Source organism: Nymphaea colorata, chromosome 1 (assembly GCF_008831285.2).
Source record: "Nymphaea colorata isolate Beijing-Zhang1983 chromosome 1, ASM883128v2, whole genome shotgun sequence".
In the NCBI taxonomy this organism is placed as follows: domain Eukaryota; kingdom Viridiplantae; phylum Streptophyta; class Magnoliopsida; order Nymphaeales; family Nymphaeaceae; genus Nymphaea; species Nymphaea colorata.
In genome coordinates this window covers 36,457,079-36,471,096 of record NC_045138.2, presented here as the reverse complement: position 1 = coordinate 36,471,096, position 14,018 = coordinate 36,457,079, and the positions used below count along the sequence as shown (strand labels likewise).

General features: G+C 37.7%; 1 protein-coding gene across 1 annotated transcript; it reads left to right on the top strand.

Moving 5' to 3' along the window:
* The first annotated feature begins 5,989 nt into the window (after positions 1-5,989).
* Positions 5,990-12,504, top strand: LOC116245657 (uncharacterized). Its single transcript, XM_031617148.2, has 5 exons — positions 5,990-6,136; positions 6,284-6,367; positions 8,883-9,487; positions 10,814-10,989; positions 11,803-12,504. The coding sequence occupies exons 2-5, from the start codon at positions 6,346-6,348 to the stop codon at positions 12,266-12,268; spliced, it is 1,269 nt and encodes a 422-aa protein (XP_031473008.1). The 5' UTR covers positions 5,990-6,136; positions 6,284-6,345; the 3' UTR covers positions 12,269-12,504.
* Positions 12,505-14,018: the final 1,514 nt, after the last annotated feature.

Below are 14,018 nucleotides of genomic sequence, written 5' to 3'. Positions count from 1 at the left end.
GGTTGATATAAAAAACACGTTTTAGATGAGGACTTCTTTCAATTTATTGTGCTTTTTTGTATCTAATCCAGGCAGTTAAATGAAAGAAATTCAAACCTGGGTACATTGTTGTCACCACTTCAAAAAGTTGAATGTGCTTATATAACATTTTCAATGGAAATAGCACTCTCCAACTAGAAATTCCAAAGATGCTCAATCCTGTCAATACATCAGGAGGTTCACGGTTATTCATGGCAAGAAAAAAGATATAATTGCTAACATCACTGTCTTTATCAGTCCAGGAAACATCATTATCACTCTTTACTAATTAACGAACCATAAGAAAACTGATATGTAAGTTGCATGTGAAAGAATGCTACACCCTTCCTGTTTAAAGTTTGAGTCTGAGCACACAAAGTTTTTATATGATCATGTTTTTTATATGATCATGTGCTTGCACATAAGTTATGTAGATACAAGGTATTTGTTGCTTGTGTGCTTGAAGAAGGTGCTTCGTATTAGAGCTTACAAACACCTGCACCAGGAGCTGAATGGAAGGGACAAGTACTCCACAATGCATTTATATGCTAATGGTAGGAAAATAGTCACTTACCCATGTAAATGCATACTTGATAGAAGAAGAGATGTAACCCACAGCCTGGTCTCGATCCGACTCCCTCCCCTACGCACAATGATAGATGAAAAACTGAAGTGGAAAAAACCAAGCTAATACTGTAACTTCAAAAGATACCTCTATACCTTATTTAATACTTAAAATCATTAGCATAAACCCACTTATGCACATTTTTTATTGAATTATAGATTATGAATGTTTGTAGACTTTCCAATAATAAAATTGCTTATGAACGTTCAAAATGTAAGAGTCAATTCATAAAGCAGTAAGACTATTCAATTCATTAGCATCCTGAAGGAACGCAAATCAGGTATGTTATATGCATTTGCATGATGAAAATTAAGAGCATTTCTGCCACAGTGGCAAAAAAAAGTTTTGCACGAAAATTAACACAATTAGACATGTGGTCATATCCCTAGACCTACAAGTGTAAAACACCTAACATATTTTGCCCAAATCTACAAAAGCTTTAAACACAATTAGACATTCGTTCATATCCAATACTCAAATTTCAGGGGCAGAAGTTGTGTCGGCTACCTGCATTCCATTACTCGATGATAACAAACTCAACCCTAAGTTTAGGATGCCATAGAAAGGTAGGTTGAAGATGCTCGGTTAAGATGGACTAATGGCTCAGGATTAATCTTTTATCCAGATTTTGAGACAGACGGGTTGATGGAAAATTTGAAACATAACAAGAGATGTCAAGTTTTTACTTATAATAACTCATAAACCATCAATTTAAATCATAAGCTAGAGTGCTCGTATTGTGCAAATGATATATCTTTCATTTGCCCTCAGTACCGTACAAGCATCAGGATGCATTTCGCATCAATGTTGTTGAATCTCTACAAGGGATGTCTTTCAATTTCCAAAATATGAACATAAAGGAACCATCCTCCACGTCTTAGAAAATAAAAAAGAGTAGATATTGACCTGAGGATTGCACATCCACGAAAGATCGTTGCATTCAATTCCTATGAGTTCAGCCTAAATGCCATTCATCTCTTGGCAGACACCTTTTTGGTTTTTCTTTTTTTTTTCTTTTGCATTCGGCTTTTTGCCTTTTACTTTTTTTTTTCTTGCTTTTGATTTTATTTTTTCAGGCCGACCTTCACCTTTGAGGGAATACCTCACCACCCCAAAGGCTACTACGGAACTCCACCGCTTTGGTGGTGATGTGTATTTTTGTCATGTATCCAGACCCGCTTCACCTTACGGGTTTTCAACATGCCAAAAAGTTCATAAGTCATCATCTTCGCGGTATAGACATAAATCACCTATATGTTTACCCGATACTCTTGATTACTGACCCAGAGGAATGACTACACGAGCCCCGAGCCCATCTCTCAACTCTCATTTTGCTACCTGCCAAGATTTTATAGGCATTATGGCTTCTCTCTTAAGCTATTAACTTGCTAAATCCTTGCAGATGTTTGATCACTAGAGTCAATAACATTTCCTAGTCTTGACTTTCTCAGCTTCATAAAATTTTCCTCACTGCTCATATCTATGACTTTTCCAGACTTTCTCTTCTAATGATCGACAACAAAAACTTGAAACTTTCTCCTTTTACTCGAGAAGGTACTGAGAATAAAATAAAGGCATATCATTAGTTGAGAAGACCCTTTCAAAATGTTTTTTAAGCAAAAACTAAAAATTTCCTCTTTCAAAAAAAGTTCTTGACATCAAATGATATATCACTTGAAAGTGTGACAACAAACTTCATCAACTCCCTCGTAAAAGTAGGGTCTTCTACACAAAAGGTTGGTTTCAAGGTAACAAGTTCTCATAAAGTCGATTGGAAGTTTTGAAAATGATTGGGTTAATGGAAGTTTTGAAAATGATTGGGTTAAGCACATCTATTTTCCCAAACAAACTACTAGGATTGGATTGCAGAAAAGCTTGACCTTGAAGGAAAGCAAACTTTGAAGAATTCACCTCATGTCAGATAGAAATATTGAATTGGACAACCGATTTGAGAGCATACCAGCTTTGAAATACTGGCAACTTGGTTTGGCAAGAAAGGGGCTCATGAGATAAAAGGGACAACTGATTTTGAAATAACGGGCCACTAGGGTCAGATCTTTCTTGTGAATCAACAAATCAGCAATAAAACATTCTTGTTTAGCATGCACAACAATTTCATCGAACAATTGGGATGCATACCAAATGTAAAGCTGCTAAGCAGCACCAGCACTTAGATACAGCTATTTTCAGCACTCCTCCAGTAGAACCGTAAGCTTATAGCTGAACCTAGATCCACACTGATGCAAAAAAAACTACTAAACAATTGGTGAGCATGTTGGCCACCAATCACCAACCTGGCTTCAATAGGAGTGCAGTCAGCAAAATCAGCACGATGATGGTCTCTCCATGCAAGGGCAGCAACTATCTTTCCTCAAGAAATCGACAACTTGTAGCTTCAATAATTACAGCAAATAGTTGGTGAACACCATATTCATGAACCAGCAAAAAAGTTGTGATCACAATCAGCAAATCAAAGCCCAAACCAGAGCTTTGATACCACAAAAATGTGGCTGGCGACAGTCACATATGTAAACCCGTTGCGAATCCCAATGACAAACAATAAGTCCAAGTGACCAAGAAAATAGAGAAATGAAAAATATTATTGAATCACACAAAAAGCTGTGGAAAACAACTTTCTTACAATGGCAGAAACAACACCTATATATACATTATAAACAATCGAAGAATTAAAGAATAAACAGGGAAAAAAAAGAAGATAGAAAAAAACTAGCAGTTGGACTAGGTCCAACGGCTCCAAAAGGAGTCATTGGAGCTAGCCAACTGAGCTGGAAACATACAAAACTTAAAATTGAAAATATAAAAATACATGTACACATATATGTACATATGAACCCAAGTCACACATGAATCACACACATTTTATTATAGACAATATATATATATATACACACACACACACATGACTATTTAACATGTTTTCTAATAATAAATACTCAATCAAACCATCAAATTCAAAAATCAAACAAAAATATTCTATTCTACTCTATCCCGATCTGCCTAATAGCTCCTTCCTTGCGCTTTAAGCTTAATTAATCAAGAATTCATGCCCGAAAAAAAAAAGACAGTTTACTAGGAATAGAAACACAACCAGAAAAAGAAGAATTGAACCTATATTTACTAAGTTGAACCCTATGTTTACTAACTACAAAATATAAACTTTCACACACACAAAAAAAAGTCAAATAAAAAAAGGACCTTAGTAACTCCTTTTGCAAGATGGTTGAATGCATCCGTCCTCCGACCCAAACTTTCAGCATTCTTATGATGAAAATCAACCATCTTATGCATAGAATGTAATTGCTCATCCCTTGATACCTGGGGAAGAAAGAACTTCATATGAAATTGATTTTGCATAATTTCTAAGTGATTCTTTTTATTAAAGAAGCAAGGACAATCGATCATTGTCGAATTATAAGTATAGCTCAAACGAGAAAGCTTTGCGCCTAGTTCAAGTTTGACTCGTCCAATAAACAAGCTCAAGCCTATGTGGAGCTCGTGAGCTTGCTCAACGGGTGGTGCAGTGAGGAACGTTTCATATGGTCTGCAAATGGGATGAATAAGTAGGCAGGCATTTCTTTTCACTGTATTTGTTCCCGGATCAATACCCCGTAGATGATACATTGGATAATGTTTACGTTGCATATATAAGAGGGACTTGTTCGCATAACATTTGAAACTGAAAGCATGCAGACTGTACAGTGTCGATGGGCTAATGTGCAGTGTTTTCACCTTTCCTTCTATTTCACTTCACGGTGGTGGAGAAGATCCACCATTTTCCGGCCATTTTTTCCAATTTCTGGCCACCAGTGGACCAGAATGATATCATGCCTATACTAGTTTGAACAACCAAGAAAAGGATCTACCTTTCTTTTACAGAGAACCGTCAATATATAAAATGGAAGGGGAATTGGCCAGGGTCACTTTACATGCGACTTTTTGTTTGCAAACCTAAATTTTGGCATCCAAAAAGAGTTAAGTTCAAGTTATTTGCAAATCTGATTTCTCCAAAAACTTGATTTATGTGCAAAACCTGGTCCGTTCCCTCTATCATCCAAAGGGGGCCTAAAACCTGACCGGTCCATTTCCAAGTTCAAGTCAGGGAATAGAACATGGTCGGGCCCCAGAAACAGGGACAGAGTTATATATATATATATATATATTGTTTGTGTTCATAAGACACTAAACATATAGTTAATAAAATTTCAGTTGGCCGTGAGTCAATGACCTGAGTCTCGTGGGGCTGTCTTACATAACTAGACACACTGATTTAAGCTTTCAACCACTAATGGGCTCATGGAGCCCCCACATATCCATGCCCCTAGCAGAAAGCCTGAGTTTCTCATTAGCAGCTAAGGTAGGCCCCAGTTTGGAATTAAAGGAAAAAAATTTAGAGCTCTCTCGTTGAAAACCAGAAGAAAAAAATAACTGAAGAAATTGGAGACCAAATTTGAAATTTTCGGACCCATGAAGTCCTAAATAGAGCTGCTTAAAAGCCGATACAGTATGATCAAGGAACGCTATGCATGAACCCAACGAGGACCGGTAAAGCCGTTATAGGAAAATAGTTCGAAACGGTATCCGACTCGTATCGGCCTCCTCTCGGATGGCCCTAGATCCCTCTAACGCTTCCGCGATGGGCAGTTATCATTTATACAGTAGTCACTTGAAGACATTAAAAGCAAAAAATATTTCCATGAACGAAGTTACATTAAATGATTCATAAAGAGCATAAAATAACTATAAACATTGAAACCAAAACAATAACATTCTAAAAAAGGCAGCAATGAACTTTTACCTTTATAGGTGTGCAAATATAAAAAAGTCAAAATAAAACTAATGTGCAATTTCAAGTGTACCGGCTAACGATTTCTAAATGTCTTATCCGATAACAACTAAAAAAGACAAGAAAACTCCAAGTTCTTAATTTGGCAAATTTGCACATAAAGCAAGTTTTCAATGTTCTTTGTAAAGTAGGTCCATCAAGAAACAAATTACGTCACACAATCCGCAGTTTATAGTAACGAGCATTTTTCTCAGCCAATCTACTTTTTCTGAAAAAAGGAAAAAACATGACCTTTATGTATTTGGCTGGTTGCAACCTGACCCGAACCCATGCAAACACATTTGACCAGGGCCGCGAGCAAGGCGACCAACTTGGTCTAGTCAACGTTCCCACGAGTGGGGGAGCCCCACCGATCCGGTTCACGAGTCAGCGACTCGTCTCGGGATCACAAGTTATTGCTTTAGTTAGTCGGTTACGTTAACGTGGTGCTTTAAAGGAGGGAAAATTCCCAACCCGATACGGCCACCTGCTGGGGATAAGTGAAAAAGGCAGGTGGGCCCCACCTTCTGCTCTCCCCCCTCTCTCTCTCTCTCTCTAAAAACGCTTCGAATTGCTCACCTTCTTTCTTCGCAAGGGGAAAACCGCTTCCATGTGATTCGATCTCTCCCTTGCTTCTCCCAATTAGACATGTAAGAGTCTCTCTTTTCTCTTCTTTGCCTTGATTTTCTCCTTCATTACTTGTCTCCCTTGATTTGGCGGTCTCTGCTTGACGTTATTTTCTCCCTCCGTGTGTTCAATGATCGATCTTTTCTTTTTGTTTCTATTTGATGGGCCAGGAGGGGAGATCTAGACAATTTCACGACTCATAGCCTAGAATATCCTAATCACAAGCAGGATCATGATTGAAGAACATAACAAAGGTATGGTTTTAGCGTGGGACCAGCCGAACGTTTTACTTGTTTGTTTTGTTTTTGCTCTTGTTTCCGTTGCTCGTTGCTTCCTGGTTGATTCGGTTGTTGGTCTTTCGTAGAATGCGGTAGGAAGCTGAGATATTTGGGTTTTCACAGATGAATGGATGATATATTAGATGCTGAATAGACGGCCTTTGGGTGTTGTTCTTCATGTGTACTGGGGATGGTTTTGGTGGTGCAGAGTGAGCAAAATTGGGAATTTGGTTATGGGTTGGGGGGGTTCATTAGATTTTTCCAACTGCATTGCATGTAATCCTTTCTCTTGATGGTTGGTAGTTTTTGTGGTTCATGTTGTTCTATCCCTGTTACCTTATTTAGGGTAGTTGATGTTTCTGAACGCAAACATGCTCGATTGAGAATGGAGGTTCTATAGAAATGCCACTTTGGCTTGTTTGATGTCCTTTTATGGTTGTTACGTGCATGTTACAAAAGTTTTAATTATGTAGTCTATTTTTATCTGTGGCAGTTGCGTTACTCTTTGGGTATTCCATGTGGGTTTGGTTTCTGGTGTTCTATTTCAACGAGTTACTGGGAAACAGTAAAAGATGCTCAGTTTTGTATTCCATGTGGGTTTGTATGGACGTTGATAGTGAATTTGTATCTGTACTTGTAAATGTACCATCGTTATTTTATCTCATATTACGAATTATGTGCATCTTATGCGTTAACTTGTTTGTTAGGAGTTCTCTATATCCAATGTTTTTTAATTGTATGATCAAGATTTTGGCAAAAGAAAATCAAATCTTGAATGAAATATTGGAGAACCTGATGATTTGAAACCTGCATAGAGCAACAATATGGAAAGACATGCTTGTAGGGCGGAGCAACTAGTAGGTAGCATAGTTGTTAATTGTGCTGTCAGAATTAACACCTAACTTGATCTATTTGTTTTATTTTCTAGAGAAACCCATATCGCTAAAAACTTTTCATCAAGTTTTCAGTAATCGAGTCCTGTTTTAGGAGAACATACATCTTTATAATATGCGACTATGAGGGGATTATCACGAGTGTTTGTTTGCACCAAGTCATTATTTCTCTATTATTGACAAGCTTATTGCAAGACGACTAAGTCTGCATGCAGTATGTGATGACATGATTTCATTGTTTATACAAAACTTAATATTTCCCCAGTAACACTTATATGCAAGACTCTTTAGAACTTTCATCAATATCTGAATGATACACTTTCCATGAAGCTTTGCATGTAAGTAAACCTATCACAGTGTGAGGTACAACCGCACAAAAAACCACATGTACTTGAGAACATTTGACTGTTGTGGGGGACACTGGGTTATTACTTGATACTACCTTCAGTGTGTAGATTGATGGGAAAATTGCAGTTGAGCACATGATTATGTTCTAATGGACTGGAAAGTTTAGGGCCAGACTTGGTTGTCTCTACTCAACTAGTCAACTAAGTCTTGGTTAGTCAACTAATCCATAGGCTTAAAATCGGCATGCAGTAAAGACTACTCAATGACTGAGTAGTCCTTATGTTATGTAACTTACACTGTCTTTTTTTTTTTTTAAGTTTTTGTTTTGGATATCTTTAGGTCTGTCACTATTATATGACGCTGTAATTACTCAAACCTATATATGATACTCTCATGAGTCTCATCACTGCTGTAGTAGCAATATGTGGTTTAATTGCTTTATAGTAATATTTTAATTGATTTATAGTAATATTTACTTGCCTTAGAATGGAATTTTATGTTTTCTATTATTTTTCTGATTTCTCCCTTCAAATGTTCTGTTTCTATATTTATTTTGTCGATTATGTTTTTGCAGACAAACATGGACCAACTTGGACTGGCTAGACCTGACTAGCCCTGGTTAGTCTTGTTAGGGGTCTGACCAACTTGCTCTAACTTGTATTTTGACTATTTAGGGGCCAACACTAGAACAGAAAAAATCCTATGATATAAAATAGCAACTTCTTTTAACATTGAAGCTAACTTGAGAAAGCTTCTCGAGCGAATCTTCTTAGATATTGGGCATAAATTAAACGACAGCAATAACACTAAGAACTTGAAAAGAAGTATCAATAGTAGCCACAGGTAACCAGTTGATAAAGCTATCATTAGCGCAAAGTTCTTAGTTTATCAGATATTGGGCATTTCCAGGTTTACAAGTTAAAATCATTCCAGTTTGACCTTCCACCACCAATACATGGTGGTGTACTGTTGTTAACATAGGCATCAAGCCATACGATCTGTCGGCCAATGTCCGTGATGAATGATGATGATGTGATATACAAGCTTAACTTTTTAGTAAGCAATCATTTTTTTTTCTTACTAACATAGAAATAAGTAAAACTTCTCTGATTTGGAATTGATGTATTCAACTAGTACAAATAGATGTTCTTTCTATTTCAAAGAACAAATTCTGGAAAATGTTAAGAGCATATACAAAAAAAAGTCAGAATATTTTTCTCCTTCTCAAGTGTCTTCTGTTTTGCATGCAGGAAAAATGCAAAGGAGCCATGAGGCATCCTTATTATGCCTGCAGAAGAAGGCATTTGACTGTAAGCTACAAGGGAATGGTAATGCAGGTGAAGGACCGCCTCCTGAGCTAAAGGATGAAAGAGTAAGGGTATTAACAGCTGAAAATTCACTAAGTAATAGGACTTCTGGGGTGGCAAATGATGGTTACTCGAGACCTGCATACCAACAAAATTTCTTTGCATGGTCAAACTTTCAGAACGAATATCAAAAGGTCCAACCCAACCAGTGGCAAGCCTTCCCAGAGAGCTACTTTTATCCAGTTAATAGAGAATATCCCTTCCCATTAGAAAGTAACATTCAGTATATGCCCTACTGGATGCAGCCTCTAGGTTATCCTCAGGATTTTCAGTTGCAAGAGTTTCAGTATTTTGTGGTTATTGATTTTGAGGCAACCTGTGACAAGGAAAAAAATCCTCATCCACAAGAAATTATTGAATTTCCATCTGTACTAGTGAATAGCATGACTGGGCAGTTAGAAGGATATTTTCAGACCTATGTTCGTCCTGCTTATCATCATCATTTGACAGATTTCTGCAAGGAACTGACTGGCATCCAACAGATTCAGGTTGTTTATCCTTTTTATGGTTCTTTATTTGTTCTTATCTAAGAGCTCTTACACTTTTTTCTTGATTGTGTCCTTGTAAGTTCATTGTTTTCTAGCATTATGTCTGTGGGGTTATGCAGTTTCAGTTGCTCCAAAGTCCAAATACTAAAGCCATTCATGTCAAGAGAAGTCTTCCATGTTTTTAATTGCTTTGATGTTGATGCTTCATTGTATGCTAGGAACTGACATCCTTAGTCTTTTTTAATGTGGCAAACCTTCATTATGAAATAAGTTGTTATTTCTTTGTTTTCCTACTCGAGGAACTGACACCATGGTACCTATTTTCTGGAGGACAGGTTTTTGATTGCTGATAAACAGGACATTCTCCACCTTAGGAGGATGCATGTTTATTATTTTCGAGTAAAAAACTGGGAATGGGTTTGTTGGTATGTTGATTTTCATTCCTTATTGTTCTTCTCGTGGTAGTATTGAAGATCCAACATGTAATGAAAGATTGAATTCCTGTTTTTCTTTTAGATTGTTGGTAATTTTCATTGAAAAAAAAATAAAATTTCAAGAAAAACTGAACTATAGTAACCTCAGTGAACTCACATGGTTCATGAAGAAAGAATGATATCCCTCCTTTTCAATATTATCTTGTTCACTTTGGTCTGCATGCGCAATCCAGAATTGAGTGTGATGCATGTTTTCTCGGGTTCAGTCTTAGTTGTCAAAATCCCAACTAGTCAGTTGAGTTGGCTATCAGCGATGATGCATCTGAAGCCAATGACTAGTTCGTCAGACTAGTCATTTAGTCAGCCTAGTCGTTCGTCAATCAAGTATCATTTACCTATAAAGATATATGTGCATTGTTTGTACGGACATATATGTTTCTGTATTTATTTTTATGTAAATATAATTATTTATTTGTTACCATAAATTGACTTGGACTGAGCTTCACTGACTAATCTCACTAAGTCACCTGTGTCTGACTTCCAATTTTGACAGTTTGGGTTCTGGTGGCATTGTTATATTATCCTTTATGAAATTGCTTTTGGGGTCTATGACTTGGTTTGTAGATTTCCACTCCTGACTTTGCTCCAACCAAAATGTATGTTTTTGCCTCTTATTGCTTTACAAGGTAGTTAAGATGGACAGCAAAGTCAGAGTTTTTTACTGTTTTTTGTGCTGTTTTAAATATATATATTTCTACTTTTGTACTTCTATATCAAATGGTATTGGGTTTATTGACTTGCTTGATCAAGGTGGCATTCAGCGCACTTTTCTCTAGTCAAATATCAAAACTGTGATCCGTTCCTTATATCTTAACTGATTTTTTTTTTTCAGGTGGATAGAGGTGTTCCTTTAAGTGAGGCTCTCCTTATGCATGATAAGTGGCTGGAAGATAATGGGATTAAACATACGAATTTTGCTGTTGTCACATGGTCCAATTGGGACTGTCGGGTGATGTTAGAATCAGAATGCAGATTCAAAAGGATAAGGAAACCTCCTTATTTTAACAGGTGATAATGCTACTTGCGTTAATTACATTATCAATTAAGTCTGTTGGTGCTGGGTTTTGGCATGATTAGCTTTTGTGCTCCAATGTGGAAACCGTGTGCGTTATCAACCTCAAATCATCCGCGTTCAGCTTGGAAAACTAAATTATGACAGTTTTCAGCTGTCGGCAGAAATTTTTTTAATTCATGTGCTATCTCTGTATTGAATGGCTTTGATGCCTCAAAGAAAAATGGAAGTTTACAAGGAAATTTCCTGTAGGAAAGCTTCTATAGTTTTTGGATCAAAAACAATTTCTTCAGTTTTCTGTCTGGAAGAGCCACTTTGATTTGAGAAATTTGCTTTATGACTGGAACTATTGATGATTGGAGGTAAAGAAGCTGTATCAGACCCAATCAGAGGCAGAGCAAAGGGGCCCTGGCAGGGGCCATGGGCTCCCATGAAATTTTGAAAACAAAATTTTAACTGTTAAATTTTAAAATTTTATTTTGGCCCCTCTAAAAATTTTGAAAATACAATGGGCTCCTGTAACAGTCAGTCCCTGGGCCATTCGGCTCCCAAGAGAAATTCATTGCTCCACCTCTTGGCTACCAGGAATGTTCACTTGTCTTGCATTGCATTATGCATGGCTAGGCTTTAAGCCTGAGACGATTATAGATTTGGGTAACAAACTTCTGTTCTTAGTTACTTTTACTGAATTGACTTCCAGAAATCTACTCTATGTGAAGTTTTGATTCTTTATCAAATTCTAGTGTTCACATGATTCTCTAAACTCAATATCACTAACATTGGATTAAGCCGTGTGGTGCAATGCACAGGTGGATCAATCTAAGGGTTCCATTCCATGAAGTGTTTGGTGATGTTCGCTGCAACCTCAAGGAGGCAGTCCAGTTGGCTGGGTTAGCTTGGGAAGGTCGTGCTCATTGTGGCCTGGATGACGCTAGGAACACTGCCAGACTGCTTACCAATCTCATGAGAAGAGGATTAAGGTTCTCAATTACAGACTCTCTCATGTGGCAAATGCCTGGACGTTCTGCTCCATGGCAGTCACTGGAATGCTCAAGCCCGAATTACCAGAAGATGAAACAGCCATCAGCCATCTTCCAGTTCTACCCCTCCGTGGACTTCAACAAGGAGAAACGCATCTATTGCTACTGTGGTGTGAAGTCCGTCAAGCGCATGATTAGAAAGCCTGGACCGAAGCAAGGGAGTTTCTTCTTTGGATGTGGGAATTGGTCTGCAACAAGAGGTGCTGTCTGTCCATACTTTGAATGGGCTTCCTGAATGTGATACGAGGCGTTCTGCTACCTGTAAAAAGTTTCCTAGAGAAAAAGGGGAATCAGTCGTGCAATAATTTAAGCGCTGCAGGATGCTTAGCTCCCCCGCTTAAGCTATGGTAGGCTTGGTTTTCTTAGATACTTCAGCTTCTAACCTGTAAACTGACTTCTGTTGACAGTTCAAGGTGAAAAGCATGCTTGGACATTATATATTGGTCGCACCTATGCATTTGGTGCTTATTATACTGCTCTTATTTGAATACTTTTTTTTTTCCCTGTCAGTCTTTATAGCATGCTTATGCGTAGATATACACACATAATAAGTTCTGCATGTAGACAATCTTCTGGTACTAGTCCAGCCAAATGCTGGTGCCTTGAAACACTGTCTGACGGCACGGGTTTGACACCAGCCATCCCCTGATGTCCGGTTTGCTGAATCACCTATCAAAAAGAAATGACTGTTGGAACAAAGATGGGAATCTGGTGAGCTGGTGGTACAGAGATGGCATTTTTGAGATGTGGCCGTCCTTTGATGTTCTAGCTGCGTCGGATCCAAGTGCCCATGATTGTTTCAACTTTCAGTATTGAAGACAAATCTAGTACGCGTAAGTTTGATGTTTCCCTTATTGTTCTTGAAGGCAAAGCCTGGATGATGGTAAGCCGGCATAATTTGTTCCCATGTTTATGTGAAAATGAGTGGATAAAATATGTATGGATCTTGATCTGCATGTCCACATGTAAAAAGGTTGAGCTTTAGCTACGATTGGAGATGGGTACATTCAGTTAACAATATGATTGGTGATGAAGATGATAATAATGCTGATGTGTTGTTATTTATACTTTTTCAGTTTTGCAATGACAAAATGGTGAATTCCAATTTCGAGAAATTGATATTTGTCTATATGCTTTTACATTCTCAAGTCTCAACAAAGCGGGTGTCCCATAGTGTGAGGTTTGCCCTCAAATATGAAGAAATTCTTATCAGATCAAATTTTCATTAAATTTTTCAAGTTCATACCTCAGGGTTTTACCCCAATGTTTTGATGGGAATTTTCTTTCTTTAAAGAGGTGCTACAAAGTATCACAGCCATTAACTGCCAGAATATTTCATATGTGCCACCATTGAATTTTTCTTGGGGGCTAATAGTAAAAGTCAGACCGCTGAACTCACATTGGCAAAATTTTTTCCATGCATATTAAAATAAACAATTAAAAAGATCATGATGGGAATCAAATTCCTTCCCACCAAACCCTTGACGCTGACCTTTTGAGAAATCATTGAGTTGGCAGGTGTTTTCTCAACCGCTCCCTTTCCACCTCACGCCAAGTGGCTTTCTATCTTACTTTCCCAGTTTTAGAAGGCTAAATGGAGAAGTTATCAATCCTTCAACTTACATATGCCTCCCATTTTTATTCTCAGCCAACTTTTGGAGGTCTTAACGGTCTAATCTATCTATCGGAAAGGATATTCTGTGAATGAATTGTCCTGAATAACTTCACCCGTGTTTGATGAGCGGAGGTCACAAGCATTCGCAATACAGAGATACCCTAATGAAATTATTTAAAGCTAAGCCAACAAGCTTCCTTTAAACACACACATTTCCGAAGCGAATGAATTTAATCGATAAAAACAAGCAATTACTGAAATTGGCGAGGGTTGATCACCTTATAAATTGTAAAGTCGGATCATAGAATGGGTCGGTCAATCAGATCGGTGTACATATAATTTTGCTGATTGACGTAGCGAATCGGCCCCT

Excerpts from the sequence above, each read along its gene's own strand:
- LOC116245657 (XM_031617148.2), top strand. The coding sequence starts at position 6,346 with ATGATTGAAGAACATAACAAAG. Across the intron at positions 9,488-10,813 it reads CTGGCATCCAACAGATTCAG|GTGGATAGAGGTGTTCCTTT; the intron begins GTTGTTTATCCT and ends TTTTTTTTTCAG. Across the intron at positions 10,990-11,802 it reads AAACCTCCTTATTTTAACAG|GTGGATCAATCTAAGGGTTC; the intron begins GTGATAATGCTA and ends TGCAATGCACAG.